A 13,821-nucleotide genomic window follows, 5' to 3' on the forward strand; every position below is an offset into this window, starting at 1 on the left:
CGTGTGATTATTCAACTAGGTGTAATCTTATTTTCGAGGAATCCAGTGTCGTCCAGGCCACGTGATGCTTGATATGGACTACTATGACGTTGCCTGTGCTCAGCATATCTGTATGACGTCATTCATTTCACTTCGTCGGGGAGTGTGTTGCGTCGTGTTGAAGTGGGAGATGCGTTACTAAAGAAGTGCATACTACCAAAGAGCCGTTATGTCGGTAAACTCACAAGGACCTTGAGGTACACTTTATTAACCTTACGCTGTGGTCGATGTTGTATAATTGGATGCAGATAATTTTAAAAGTAAAACGAACGGAGACGATAAATTGCATTGAAGGAAGTAGATCACGACCACTTGCCGACCAATCAGCGCACCGTTGTCGGTGTCGACTGAACAAATGGAGCAGGGTTTTATTCTTGCAAAAGAAATGGATATGAAGACCGAGTTTTGCGTTCATGCAACATCCGACTGCGACATGGTTATTTCCTTCTAATATTACCAACGTAAGCATACATTGTACGCTAGCTGCGTAGTGCTGTGCTTTCGTCATCCGTGGCAACTTTTCTTGAGAAAGTTGCCCCGTCAAAGCTCGGTATATTTTAGACAGCATTTTATTTTGTTCTGTAGTGTCAGTCTAACCATGCCTTTCCGATTCAAAAATCACGTTGTTTACAGCCATCGCTTTGCCTTGATAAGATTTTGCACAGATTTCCTCATAAAAACAGAGTATTGACGAACTTGTCGCACGTTGTCATAGTTCGGTCGCCATATTGGAATGTGACGGAATGTCACTTTGCTGTCAGTTCAAAGTGGATATTCATCCTAAGATTCGCTCACATTTCATATAGTGTTGTTTGTGAAATCAAAGTCACTTTAGTCATAGTTACTATTACTTTGAACCATAGTTTAAAGATGTTGTGCAGTGCAAGAATTACATCGTTACATCGGTCAGTCGTGTTGAGCGAACCGTAAAGAAAGAGTTCTAAAGACTTTTATTCCTGTTTGAGGTAATTATTATCACAATTGTTCCAGAAATGAACAGATTGTTTGGAAATAATCAACAAATATGTTTATTTTATGTGCTTGAAGGCAGGTTGACACAAGTAGGTAACTCTATAGCGAAAATATTCTTCGAAAGAAAGCGGACGTGCTGGCGTATGAAGAACTAGTGGTAGTATGGATCAGGGGAGGTAAGCAAGTAATGTGTCGTCTGCTTCTGTTTTTCCGTTCAATTTCTAACGTGCAAAAATGGCACATCCTTTTGAAGAACTACAACAAGCAGGCGATGAACAGCTGAACAAGAACACTAATCGAAACACTTTAAGGAGTAATAGAAGTGCTGCACGTCTTTTCAGGGAATTTTTGAGAGAAAAGGGAGATGGAAGTGACTTTGAAAACTTCTCTGCTGCCAAACTTGACGATGCTCTTGGTCATTTTTACATGGAAGCTAGAACGAAGAAGGGGGAACATTACACCAAGACAACACTGATGATCATGCAGAGTGCTTTACAAAGGCATTTAGCTGGCCCTCCTTATGGAAGAATGTTTCATTTCAACCATGACCAAGAATTTAGATTTTCAAAAAGTTGCCTAAAATCTGCTGTAGCTGAAGTCGTCCAGAAAGGGAAAGGAAAAACCAACCACTGCTTGTGCATTACAAATGAAGATTTGAGGAAAATGTATGAGTCAGAACTTTTTGATCCTGACACTCCAGCAGGCCTGTCAAACAAAGTACAGTTTGATCTTCGTCTTCACCTTGGTTTCACAAGCACTAACGCACCTTTGATGACCAAAGACAGCTTCCGAGTTGATCTTGATCCAACCTCAGGGTTGAAATATGTCTACAAGGCAGCTGCTGCAAAAGCAAAAGAAACTGGTCAAGAGGTTGAAAGAATGATGGAAAATTGTTACGATCCACAGCGTTGTCCTGTGCGTAGCTTTGAAAAGTATGTTACCCTATTGAATCCAGCAACTGAACGCTTCTGGCAGTATCCCAGACCATCTGTCAACAGTCTTGACAAAACATGGTTCAGAAAAGCAAATATGGGAACACACGCTCTTGCAAGGTTCATGAAGACGATGAGCCAGCGATGTGGTTTATCAAGGCAATACACAAATAGCAGCATCAGGATGTCAAAGAAAAGGCTGATTACACTGGTCCAGTATGGTCTTGGGTCTGCATCTTGTTTAACTCCTGTTCTGGCGCTGGGACTGAGCCCTGGAACAATCTCCCAACCACTGGCAGCTTCATGCCACTGCAAGACTGCAGAAAGCACATCCAGCTCACCAGCAGAAAAGGGACTTTCAACTGTATCAGAAAATGTTCAGGATGTCAAGTCAGCAACAAACCTGACAATTTTACAGCCAGTAGCTAGTCAGCAAGCACTTACGAGCCAAGCAGGTGTCACTCAGCCGATGCGTTTGCTGTTACCTTTAAATGATGGGAATGGAGCAGAGAATCCAGGTGTCTCAGCAGCTTATTCAGCATCAGTGCCAATGATTTGCATCATCTTGAACAATGCAGCAATGGAAAGAAACACATCTGTAGCAGGAAATAGCAGCTTGACTCCAGCCAGCGTAACAGCCCAGCTGTTCTTGCCTTCAAACTGCTCTCCCCAGACAAGGCAGCTATCCATTTTGCGACCTTCAGTTTCTGCTGCAGCCCCTGCCATTACATTTGTTAACAAGACAGGTCTGAGCAGGAATCAGGTGCCAGTTCACTCTTCTGTAATGACTCCATATGCAGCAAATTCTGAGTCAAGGAAGGATTCATCAGCAGCAGTTCCATTGAACAATCCAACACCGAGACAAGGGATGATATCAACAACATGTTTGCCAGTCAGCATACCTGTGAAAACCCTACCTTTCAACTGTTCTTTGTCAGTCACTCCAGGAATGAATGCACATGCCTCCTCAGCTTGCACTGCATCAATAGCAGTACAACTTGAGTCCTCAAACTCTACGTCAGCCTCTTTGCCCCTGAGAGAGATTCAAAACACTACCACCCTGACCAGCAGCACACCCAGAATGCTCCAGACAAAGGATGGTTCAGGAGTGCTTTCAGTGGAATCTGGAACTAACCCTGGCAGTATGCGTGGCTTGGAATTGATTCCTCACAATGATACACCTGTAAAGTTAACAAGGGTTGCAACAACCCCACTATCTGTGTCACCTGAGCCTTCTGACATGCTCCAGACCACAACTAAAACAACTTCTGCCGCCAGTGTCACTGTCAACAAACCAGAGGTTTCATCTCAATGGGTTTATGTATTTGACACAAGTGACTTGCCAACAATCAATGCTGCCTCAATTAATCCACAGCTTGTGCCTTCAAAATTCAGTGCCACACCTGTCTCTGTCAGTTCTGTGACAGTTCCTGTCTCATCAGTTTGCAACGCTCTAACTGAAGCCGTTAGAGACCCAGCAAATATACACACTCTGAACTCGGGTTCTGACCTGCTCATGCATCCTCAAGGCAAATCAAAGTCATCATACAATCCAAGTGCAAGTGTGGAACCCTCAGCTGAAGTCATTTACATTGACGTTGATGAAACAGAAATGAGGAATGCTGTCATATCTGAAGGGTTGGATGTTTCACCTCATGCTCGTAGTCAGAGTGATAGCAGGAGTGTTGTTACTACCAGACAAGCAACAGGCACTGTACCTGCTTTGACCGGTTCTGTTCTTCCAGATATCATACTGCTGAGCAATGGGTATGGATCTGAAAGGTCTGAATAGTGGTTTGAGACTAAAAGTTAAATGTTATATTTTAGGGGGAAAATCTTTGCTGAGTGAGATGTTGTCACTGTGTTCTTTTTTTCTTTCTTTCTTTTTCGAAAAAAAAGTGTGTATTTGTTTGTTCTAAATTTTATTTTTAAGTGACCTCGATCACTTGCAGATCTGACACTGACAGTGACAGCCGTGGACCAGGATACAGTTGTATTCGAAAAGCCATGGGAGAAACATTTATTATTAAATGTTGATCCTGTCAATCAGTTTACTGTTTTGAATACACACTTATCTTTCATTGATGAGAAGACTTCATAAGCAGATGACCTTCCCGAGGAAAGATTACCTTGGTAAATCGTCGCGATATAACCTTCGTGGTTGAAAACGACGTTAAACACCAAATAAAGAAAGAAAGAAAGAACCTTGGTAAAGGTCTTTGAAAAAGGGACAAGCTTTCCTTTATAATCATGTGTTCTCTGAGCAAAAGGGCTTCATATAATGATATATCACAGGAACAGCTTTACTGTGCACATTACTGAGTAAAATTGGCAACATGTTAGTTAACCTGTTCTGACGTTTTGATTTTTTTTCAGTGCCAGCACCAAAACCATGAGCGAGGGTCAGAGTGCAGAATTTGAGATAGAGTATCAGGTGTACGGCAGTGAAGAACAAGAGAGTGAAATGAATGGTAATGTTGATAGTGACACTGTTTTTATTTTTTGCATTCAGTAAATAGTTGGCTATGTATTGTGCTAGACTGAGAATCTAGAGGGAGGCGAGGGTGTGTGTGCATGTGACAAGAGTTGATTATTCTTGGTTTTCAGTGTCTATCCTTTAGTTTCATAAGGACAGCTTGACTGAAAGTTTAGATATTGCTTTCAGCAACTTGTTTTATTATTGCTGTTGTTGTTTGTGTGTGTGTGTTTGATAATGATGGAACCTCCTTGTTGACTTCCAAAGTTCAGTTCAAAGTATAGTTTCACCTATGACAGTTACACACAATTTTGACATTCAATATCATCAATTTAATAGCGCGGTTAATTAATTTGATAATTGAAAAGTCAAATAGGAAAAGAAGTGTTGGTGTTTATTGTTTACTGTGCATTGATCTTTTTGATTGAAGTTTTTAACCATGATTGATTACTTTTTACAGGGTCAGAGGCAACAGAGCTTGCTGGTGTGCAGGTTAGTGTAACTTTTGTAAGCTGAATGGAGTCTGTATGTGCGTACACATCATTTCAACTTTCCAGCTGTCTGTTATCACAGCAAACACTCCTCTTGTAATGTTACAATTAAATGCATCCAAATATTTTGGAAATACATAGATATATATACATGTAAATGATACATGTACTCGATTCTTGTGCTATTGCCATTATTTACTTTCAAATTTTTGTAATTTGGTGGAAATATGTTTTCTTTTCATATTATCAGTACAGTGAAAACTGTCAAATACGGTCACTGGACTTAGCGGACACTCGCAGAATACGGACAGTCAGTCTCGGCACGGACTGCTTTACACTGTAAAACACCTGTACGTTACGGCCACCTCGGCATTATGGAGGCGGACACGTATTTTGGGTCCATAATAAGTGTGTGCGGCCAGATCAAAGGCATTGTGATAGCTGGGTGGCCTTGTTAAAAGACACGACCTTCTTCCCAGGGGCCAATGACCCAGTTTTTGCCATGAGAGGTGGTTCCCCTGTCATATCTGAGAGAGGAAACACTTCCTGCATGGGGGTCAGTGACCGGTCAGTGACCGAGTTTAACAGAGTGGAAATCTGTGTGTGCGGCCAGATCAAAGGCAGGGCAGTATACCTAGTAGCTGAAACATGCATTATCACAAGTTTTTAAACTCAGGCATGGTACTGAAGGAATGGCAGTTTCAGCTGAAATAAAGCCGGGGGTCCAGGGGGCCGCTCAGGCGACTTTTTACTAATTCAAATGTGTTTAGTGCCCTCTCCTTGAAGCTGAGAGGGATATAAGTGAAAGATAACAAGGCTTGAGTAAGAAAAAATAATAATCTCAAGTCAATCAGCAGATTTTTTTTTTCGGATTTTCGTTTTTGAGAGTACCATGCCTGAAACTTGTTTTACAACAGTCAATATTAAATGTTTCTCTATTTAATCTATAACAGCTTCTGTTTTTCTTATAAATGTACATGTACATGTGCAGTACTCTCTCTCTCTCTCTCAACTTGACTTTGTCGCGTTTACTTGCACCTGTCTAATAAGGACACAGGTCTGCAGAATAAGGACACTTTTGTCTGGTCCCAAGGGTGTCCTTATTTGACAGGTTTTACTGTATCAGTTTGTAGCAGTTTACTTCTCATTGAACAAATGTAGGTGCGAAAATGTGTTGGAACATTTAGAGTTACTGTACTACATGTAACACAGTTTACCTTTCTTGTGTTTCAGGTGAAATTTGAGCCTGATGACCCGGAGTTTGAAAGTACGGTGGGGGGTAGCAGCGTGTCTGCAGGACTGCTGCGCTCCTTCCCTCCGCCTGGGATGGCATCGTCACAAAGTGCTGCCCAGTGGTCCGGCAATTCTTCAAAAGTGAGGACCCAGCTGCGGAAGATCATAGAAAACAAATCTGTGGACTCCAGCACAGCAGCCCAGAATGTTAACAGTGTCATCGAGGATCTGCTGAAGAAGAACGAATACCTGCTCTCAAAGAATGACGCCCTAGGGATGAAGCCCAACTCCAGGCGTGGTCGTGTCCCAGGTGAGGTGGGACGCAGCAGGGAAGTGGTGTTCCCCACTGCTGGGCAGTCGACAACGTTTTCAACGGGACCTGCAAGCCAGGGGCGTGTATATCAATCGGGTACTCGCCGCAGTCCTCACAGGGAAGCAGCAATAACTATGGGCCAGCTGTTGCGCCCCAAGAGCCCAACACGACGATGCAGCATTCCAGAAAAGGACAAATCTCACTTTACCTTGGCTTTGATGGAATCCAAGGTTGGTGAAGAGGAGGGGGAAAAGATTTTCCGCGTGCAGGAACATGAAATGGTGTGTGCGGTTTCATCCCAAACCAAGTTCCTAAACAAAGACGGCGTCTTGGTTTCTTCAACGGATATCAACTTCTACTGGTGCAACTTCTGTCCTTATTCCACTACTCACAAGAGCCAGCTTGTGCAGCATGTCATGGATCACAGGTTTCATTGCAAGCATTGCCGATACCAGTCCTTCTCCAGAGCGGATGTCATTCATCATTCAGTGCATAACCATCCAGGTTTTGGCGAGACAGCGTCAGTAACCCAATACTGCACCTTACTGTCGGACTATTTGCGCGTCCAGAACCCAAAAGAGAACAACCTTGATCATCAGCGCAAAAGACGAGGCCCACCCGAAGATGAGAATGGCGAACAACCAGCCAGCAAAGTGAGCAGGAATAATCAAACCAAAAGTAAGCAGAAGGTGCAGAAGGCTTTTGCTGCTAATTATGAATTTTATGATGTGAACATCGAGAACCTAGAGGAGACGCAGGAGGAGGATGGTGCAGGGACGGCATCACAGGAAGCAGGGAGTAAGAGCAGCAGTGCTTCTTCTTCAGTCACGGCGGTGACCTCAGAGTCTGATCAACAATCAAACCTGAATCAACAGCAAGGCACCATCATCTCCAGCCTGATGAGTCAGCCTGCTCACTCCCACTCCTCGTCTCCAGTGCCAGAGATGGGTCACCCTGTCATCACACAGGTTTTCTCAGCATCAACGATTCCTCCATCTTTGGTTCCGGAGACGCCCACACAAAGTCCTTCTCAGCGCGGTGCAGCAGCTTCCAGTCGTAGTACCTCGCGTCCCTCACCTTCTCCCAGCCCCACTCCTCCTATGATGAGTGCAAACAGCTTAGGGGCCGGAGCCATGCAGCAGATGCGCACAAATCTGTACTGGAGCTGTGGCTACTGTACCTTCACCAGCAAGTCTCAGAGCGGCATCAAGGACCACTCCATGCGACAGCACAGCGGGAAACCACACAGGTATGTGGCTCTCATCAAGCCAGAGGAGGGGCCTGCAACAGGCAAGTCCGGTAGTGGGGATGATTCCAACTCCAGCATGGACCAGAATGTGGAGATTGACGTCGCTGAGGAAAACCAGGTGCAAGATGGGCAAGATGCTGCTCAGTCTGAAGATTCTTTTGCTGACCATTCCCAGTCTGAGGAGCCGCCTGTCCTTGTGAAACAGGAGCCGGTTGATCAAGAAGAATCAATTGTTCCCATCAAGGTGCGTTTCCCAACCCCGCGCATCCAGTCCAAAGACTCTACTTCTCTCAAGTGCTACCACTGCAGCTACAACTCCCGCATCCTGGGCCCCCTGCGTAACCACATCCTGAACCGGCACAAGGGGAAATGTCTGATTGGGCTGGGAGGGATGAACAGCAGGGTGTTCATGTGCACGCGTTCAGACTGCACCTTCAGGTCGTCGTCAGGTCAGACTTTCCTCAACCATTCCCATCAGTGCACGCCCTGGCTGCAGCCTGATGCCACAGAAGCCCCTAAAGAGCCCCACCTACTTGACTGTCTAAAGGCTACCACTAGCATTGCTGAAGAAAGTCAGTCCCTGTCGCCACCACCTGCTGCCTCCATTCCCACCACTTCTGCCTCTACTGCTGCTGCTGCGTCATCGAAGGTAAGCAATGATGAGTATGACAAGTTTTCCTGTATCTATTGCAAGAACGAGTTTACCTCAGATAAAGAACAAACTAAGCAACATGTGTTGACATGCCATGAGTCCCAGTGCCCTATTATGAGAGATGTACAAGCTCACAGCAAGAGGAAGAGGTCTTCTGTTTTCTTCTGTAGGTGGTGCCAGTTTGAGGGAGAGCACAAAGCAGAGTTTGATCTTCACCTGCAGCTGTGCCAGGGGGCAGAGGACACCAGCAGGACTACAATTGACAAGGAATGCGAGAGCCCTGATGACAAAGTTGACGATCCTGCTGCTGGTGACTGTGAACAGACAGGTGAGGACAATGATATCTCCATCAGTGTTGTGACAGATAATGAAGACATTGACACTTTGGAACCACCTGATATAATCCACAACGACCAAGACCATTTTGACAGTTTGCATGCCACAACCTCACCTTTGAACATCAATACTGCTGAACCTGCCCCATGTGTGAATGATGAAGTAGTGTCACTGCCAGGCATTGAACTTGAAGCCATTCCCCATTGCTGTGTTGTTGACAGTGATGAAATGCCTGAGTTAGAAGCCACTAACCCTGTTGATATCAGTTCTCCTGCCACACCCCTAACACGCCCACCTCCTCAGCTAGATCGGCTGAAAGAAATTCTAGACAGAGGGATAGAATACAGAAAGCTCAAGCATGGAATACCTCCAAAGGCAACAACTAAGACAGCCATTAGACATGAAGCTACTTTTCTCAAACAAAACACAAGTCAGAGTCTGAAAGTGAAAGTGAACAATGTTTTCCACAAGAAAACAAACAAGCCTTCTTTTGGAAACGTCAAAGGCAAAACGGATAACAAAACTGTGACTGATGTGCAGTGTTACTCATGTACCTTCCAGTCAGATTCTCTTATCAAGCTCAAAGGTCACATGAAAACAATCCACAATCAGCAGGTTGCCTTCAGCTTTAGGAGTATGTACCATCGTGATCTGCATTTGAAGTGTAAGTTTTATGCCTGCCCCTCCCTGGAGTGCACAGTCTACAGATATAGTGAAGCAGATGTTGTTCGTCACTACAAGCAGCATCATAGCTCTCAACCACACCCCTATTTAAGATCGTCTTACTCACCAGCACCTCTCAAATTCCATCGCAGGGTACACAAACCATCTGAGTCCAAGAAGTCTCTTGAGGAGTCAAAACATCTTAAAGTGACAGTGACAATCAAAGAGGACAAACCTTTCCTGTGTTTGTATTGTGATAAGCACTGTTATGCCGACACTGTCAGAGAAATGAAAGCTCACCATCTCAAGAAACACCCAGGGCAGGCAGTCATCTTCCGTGATACTGAGGCTTACAAGTTACGAAAGGCATCACGGTTACATGTGTGTGAGCACGCAGGATGTGAATTCAGCGTGTACACAAGCAAAGAACTCAGTGACCATGTAGCATCAAAACATTCCAGCCATCCGGCAAAACCCGCTGCAGCTGACCAGTCTTTCCAGTGCACATCTTGTGGCTGGATCGCCACCGAATATGCCTTTGTCTATCAACATGTGACTGCTGTGCATGCCAGCGAGGGAGGTGCCACTGTAGTGACTTTAGGACATGGTGCTGACCAGCGCACGTTAGAAGAAACTTACATTAGTATCTGAAGAGGTGACACATGCCTGCATGGGTACGATGATGTCAACCTGACAAAAGAGTGATGTCGACTAATGTGCTTTAAAAGTTATAAATAGAAGGATACAGATTTGTACAATATTCATTAAAACAACCGATGTAAGTAATTTCTGGAGCAACCAGTTAATGTTGCCCTGTTCAAAATGGAATCATTGTCCGCATCTTTGTGAGAAGTGAGCTTTTATTTTACTTGTTGACACAGTGATATTTATGAAGGTTACTCATGAGATATACTCCATGTGGGGGTCAGTTTGGGTATATGATATCTCAGGCATTTCATTCTGTCTTTGACTGCTGTCCTGTGGTTAAATGTTTATGAAATATGGAATGATTCAGAATGCAGTAAATGATGTATGCTGTGTTGGTTCGTTCAGACATGTGGAATGGGTGTACGTGCTTTGCATAGACTGCTCCGTATCAGTGTATGCCATGTAGTCTTTGTGCTTGCGTTCTGCTTCATTTTTGCATTTGCTTTTTTTATTGGACCTTTTCGTTTTTAGTTTTACGGTTTTGTGTCATAGTCCAATTTAATCTGTTTCAATTGTTAGAGATTATGTACATTTGTAGACTGTTAGTTGATTGTGTTTATTGTTTTTCTTCAAGCACTTTTTAGGTATCCTTATGTGTGTGCAAAAGTTAGCATGAGATTTTGAGGGTTCGAACTAAGTAAGTAAGGCACGTCACACACATACACATATTTATGTATATAAATGCAAAATTAATGCATCTTTTATGAATAGAACTAGTTTCAGAACTATTTCCTTTTGCTGACATTTCTAGGTGTTATGCGCTCAGCAGACAAGAATAAATTTTAAAAAATACTATTTCTTACTTATTGTAATTGTGTAAAACCAAATTAGGGAATTATTCTGTTTTCTGGGAACGAAAAGTTTTGATACAGAAAAATTGGAACCATGTTTTCTGTTTGACAAGAAGCCTGTATTGATAGATAATGTTTTTGTTTTGAGTCATTTTTGTGTGTGAAAAATACCAGTTAATTTTTGATGCGATGTGAACTATATATGTAGTAGAAAATCCTAACGTTACAGAAATGACCTCCACTGTTCAAAAGACTCAAGACTTTAGAAATAGTAATACATGTACACACACATATCTTTCAGAAGTTTCTTTCATGACCCATATTTTTGTAATAGATACAATTTCTATCATGTGCATATAAAACGTACAGCTGGGTATAGGTATGCAGGTTTTGTGTTTTTATTTGCCACTGGCATTTGACCCACCCTTGAATGCTACTGACACAGTCGGTTCTGTTTGTGGCAATTGCCTGGCAATGCAGTGCGTGTAACTCACTTTCACAAAAATCACACATGGTATGCAAAACATAGCAGAGGTTAATGATGTCAATTGTGATCATCACTTTTAAATTCAAATATATATATAATTATATAGGTATTTTTATGAGTGCTAAAAGTAAAACTGCTTTTGTGTAACCACTTTCTTGTATTTAAGGGGGTACATGACTGAAAATTGATCTTCGGTGCTTTGCAATTTATCTTCATAAAAGTGTGCACACTAATTTACTGACTAATGTAAATGTCTAAGATGAGCTTGGATGCAAGTTTTAGAGAAAAACACATGTATGCAAAAGTTTTAAAGTGATAAAACTCCCCTCCCCCCCCCACCACCACCAATCCTATCAAATATTGTGGATTGACTGAAGCTGGTTGACAATTTTTCATGCCATGCGCCTCCTACTTTAGCGGTTTCTGTAAAGTTTTCAGCATATTATACAGATTTTGAGGGGTTTCTCTCCTTGTGGTTTTGTGGTGGGATCTGTGAAGAAAGTCCCAAATATTTTGCTAATTTTTCACCTTTCACCCTGTTTCAAAGTTGTTTTTGTGTGTATCAAACACACTATTGGTGAATGGTGGGGTGCTCACCATGAATGATGAAATCCAGTGTTCGTGTACTTTAGATGTTTACATTTACTGTTTGTAGATAATTGATGGTGGGGATGAGAGAAAGTTTGTTCAGTGTTGAGCAGTCAAAACTTCTTCTGACCTTTTCCCAATGCGTTATGCATGCTTCCCAGTGTGTGCACATTGTCATTTGTTGTAGGCATAGCTGTTTTCAGTTTAGAATACAGATGCAGAAGAGTAATTTTGGCAATATGTTCCAATTTTCATGCATGGTTGCATGTACATGTATGTACTTCATTGTTGAGAAATTTACATAGGTTCTGAAGCTACCATAGCCCCCAATTTCGGCTTGTAATTTGTTTTACATTCCTGCAAGTTTATGAAAGATGGAAACCACTACGATCACTAGTATCGGATATTCAGTACACAAAGCGTGTGAACAAACTAAATACAAGTTCAAGTTTTTGTTTTGTTTTTAACATGGGATTGATTATTGGCGATTTCAAGTGTTTATGAATTATGTACAGTGTTTGATCAATCACATGTTCATATTATTTAAATGTTTTTCTGCCTTTTATGAATCAATTCACATTCTTTCTGTTGACACATGTTGATCATATTGTGGCTGAAACAGGAATGGTTATCTTGTTTCCGCGTAGTTTGAATGAAGATCTGTTTCGCAGAATCTTAGTTTTTGTCACAGAGGTTTGAAAGGCATGGTAAGCATCCTATTATCAAATCTTACTTTTTAACCTTCCGATGTACAACCCATACTTTATAAAGAAGGATTCAACGTATAAAGTATGGGTCGTACACGACCCACGCTATCCGAATAGGAATAAACGGGGGAGGAATTTGCTTTTGCAGTTCTAAATGACTGCCTTGTACTTTTGGATTTACCGAGGGTTTATAAAAGTAATCGGTGAACACTTTTCATTATAAAGCTTTTCTTCCACAGCAGATACATTTTGTTATTGTATTGCTGTTTTTCTTCATTTGCATATTCAGCCATTACTCATCCAGCTACATGTGCTATCATCTTCTTTGATCTGAGTGTGTTTGTCTCATTTGATTTTTTTTTTTTTTAACCATTGAATGAATTAATTGTTTTTGATGGGTTATGTTAACAATAAAATGCCTTGTAATGTGCCTAATCATTACTCCAGTTTATTTTGCAGCTAAGCTGTTGACCCAAGAGTTGCAACTTTCAATTTACTCTCTGTGTGAGATTTAAACAAATAAAATTACATTTGAAAAGTTCTCATGCAGACATTTCACTTGTGTTCTGTGTGGGTGTGCCAGTGTATACCAGACCACAAAGGAAATGCTAATTTGCCAAAGGCTCAACTTCATTCACTTCAGAGAACTGTACACATTTCTTGAAACAAGTGTTCCTATACAATATGTGAGGTGTCAACATTGGGCTTTAAAGTGAGCACATTTTTACTGTGGAGTCATTGACAACACTTTCTTCATCTAAAAACCAAAATTCATTTTTGCTTTTCTTTAGTGGACTGGTATATTGTCCTGGGCAGAGATGGCTGGAGTCGTGTCTTTTGCTCATGTATGTTGTCTGTGTGTATGTGTGTTTTAATCAAAATTTCATTTCCAAACCCAATCCTGTGAGAACAAAGGCACACATGGCATGAGATACAAAACAAACAAAAAGTTCAGCTTTTGACACACATTTGATTACATATCCACAGATTTCCACAGGCACTCGCTATGTAATACAACACACACGTGCACAAACACACACAGGCACTCGCTATGTAATACAACACACACGTGCACAAACACAGTTCATACACTGTACCCCAACACATACAAGCGAATAGCTGTCACAGAAGAACATTCACTGTCAGTACATATGCTGCTTATGTCAATATAACACTTACCTCGA

General features: G+C 42.1%; 1 protein-coding gene across 5 annotated transcripts; it reads left to right on the plus strand.

Moving 5' to 3' along the window:
* The first annotated feature begins 28 nt into the window (after positions 1-28).
* On the plus strand, positions 29-13,178 carry LOC138967460 (streptococcal hemagglutinin-like). 5 transcript variants are annotated; one of them, XM_070340012.1, is made up of 5 exons: positions 1,133-3,725; positions 4,320-4,414; positions 4,880-4,911; positions 6,144-8,354; positions 8,528-8,676. In XM_070340012.1, the coding sequence occupies exons 1-5, from the start codon at positions 1,246-1,248 to the stop codon at positions 8,540-8,542; spliced, it is 4,833 nt and encodes a 1,610-aa protein (XP_070196113.1). In that variant the 5' UTR covers positions 1,133-1,245; the 3' UTR covers positions 8,543-8,676. The 5 variants fall into 5 exon arrangements, with proteins under 5 accessions (XP_070196114.1, XP_070196115.1, XP_070196113.1 ...); XM_070340013.1 differs by lacking the exon at positions 1,133-3,725 and adding an exon at positions 29-236 and having other exon boundaries at positions 6,144-13,178; XM_070340014.1 differs by lacking the exon at positions 1,133-3,725 and adding an exon at positions 299-500 and having other exon boundaries at positions 6,144-13,178.
* The last annotated feature ends 643 nt before the right edge of the window (positions 13,179-13,821 follow it).

This window comes from Littorina saxatilis, linkage group LG5 (genome assembly GCF_037325665.1).
Source record: "Littorina saxatilis isolate snail1 linkage group LG5, US_GU_Lsax_2.0, whole genome shotgun sequence".
In the NCBI taxonomy this organism is placed as follows: Eukaryota; Metazoa; Mollusca; class Gastropoda; order Littorinimorpha; family Littorinidae; genus Littorina; species Littorina saxatilis.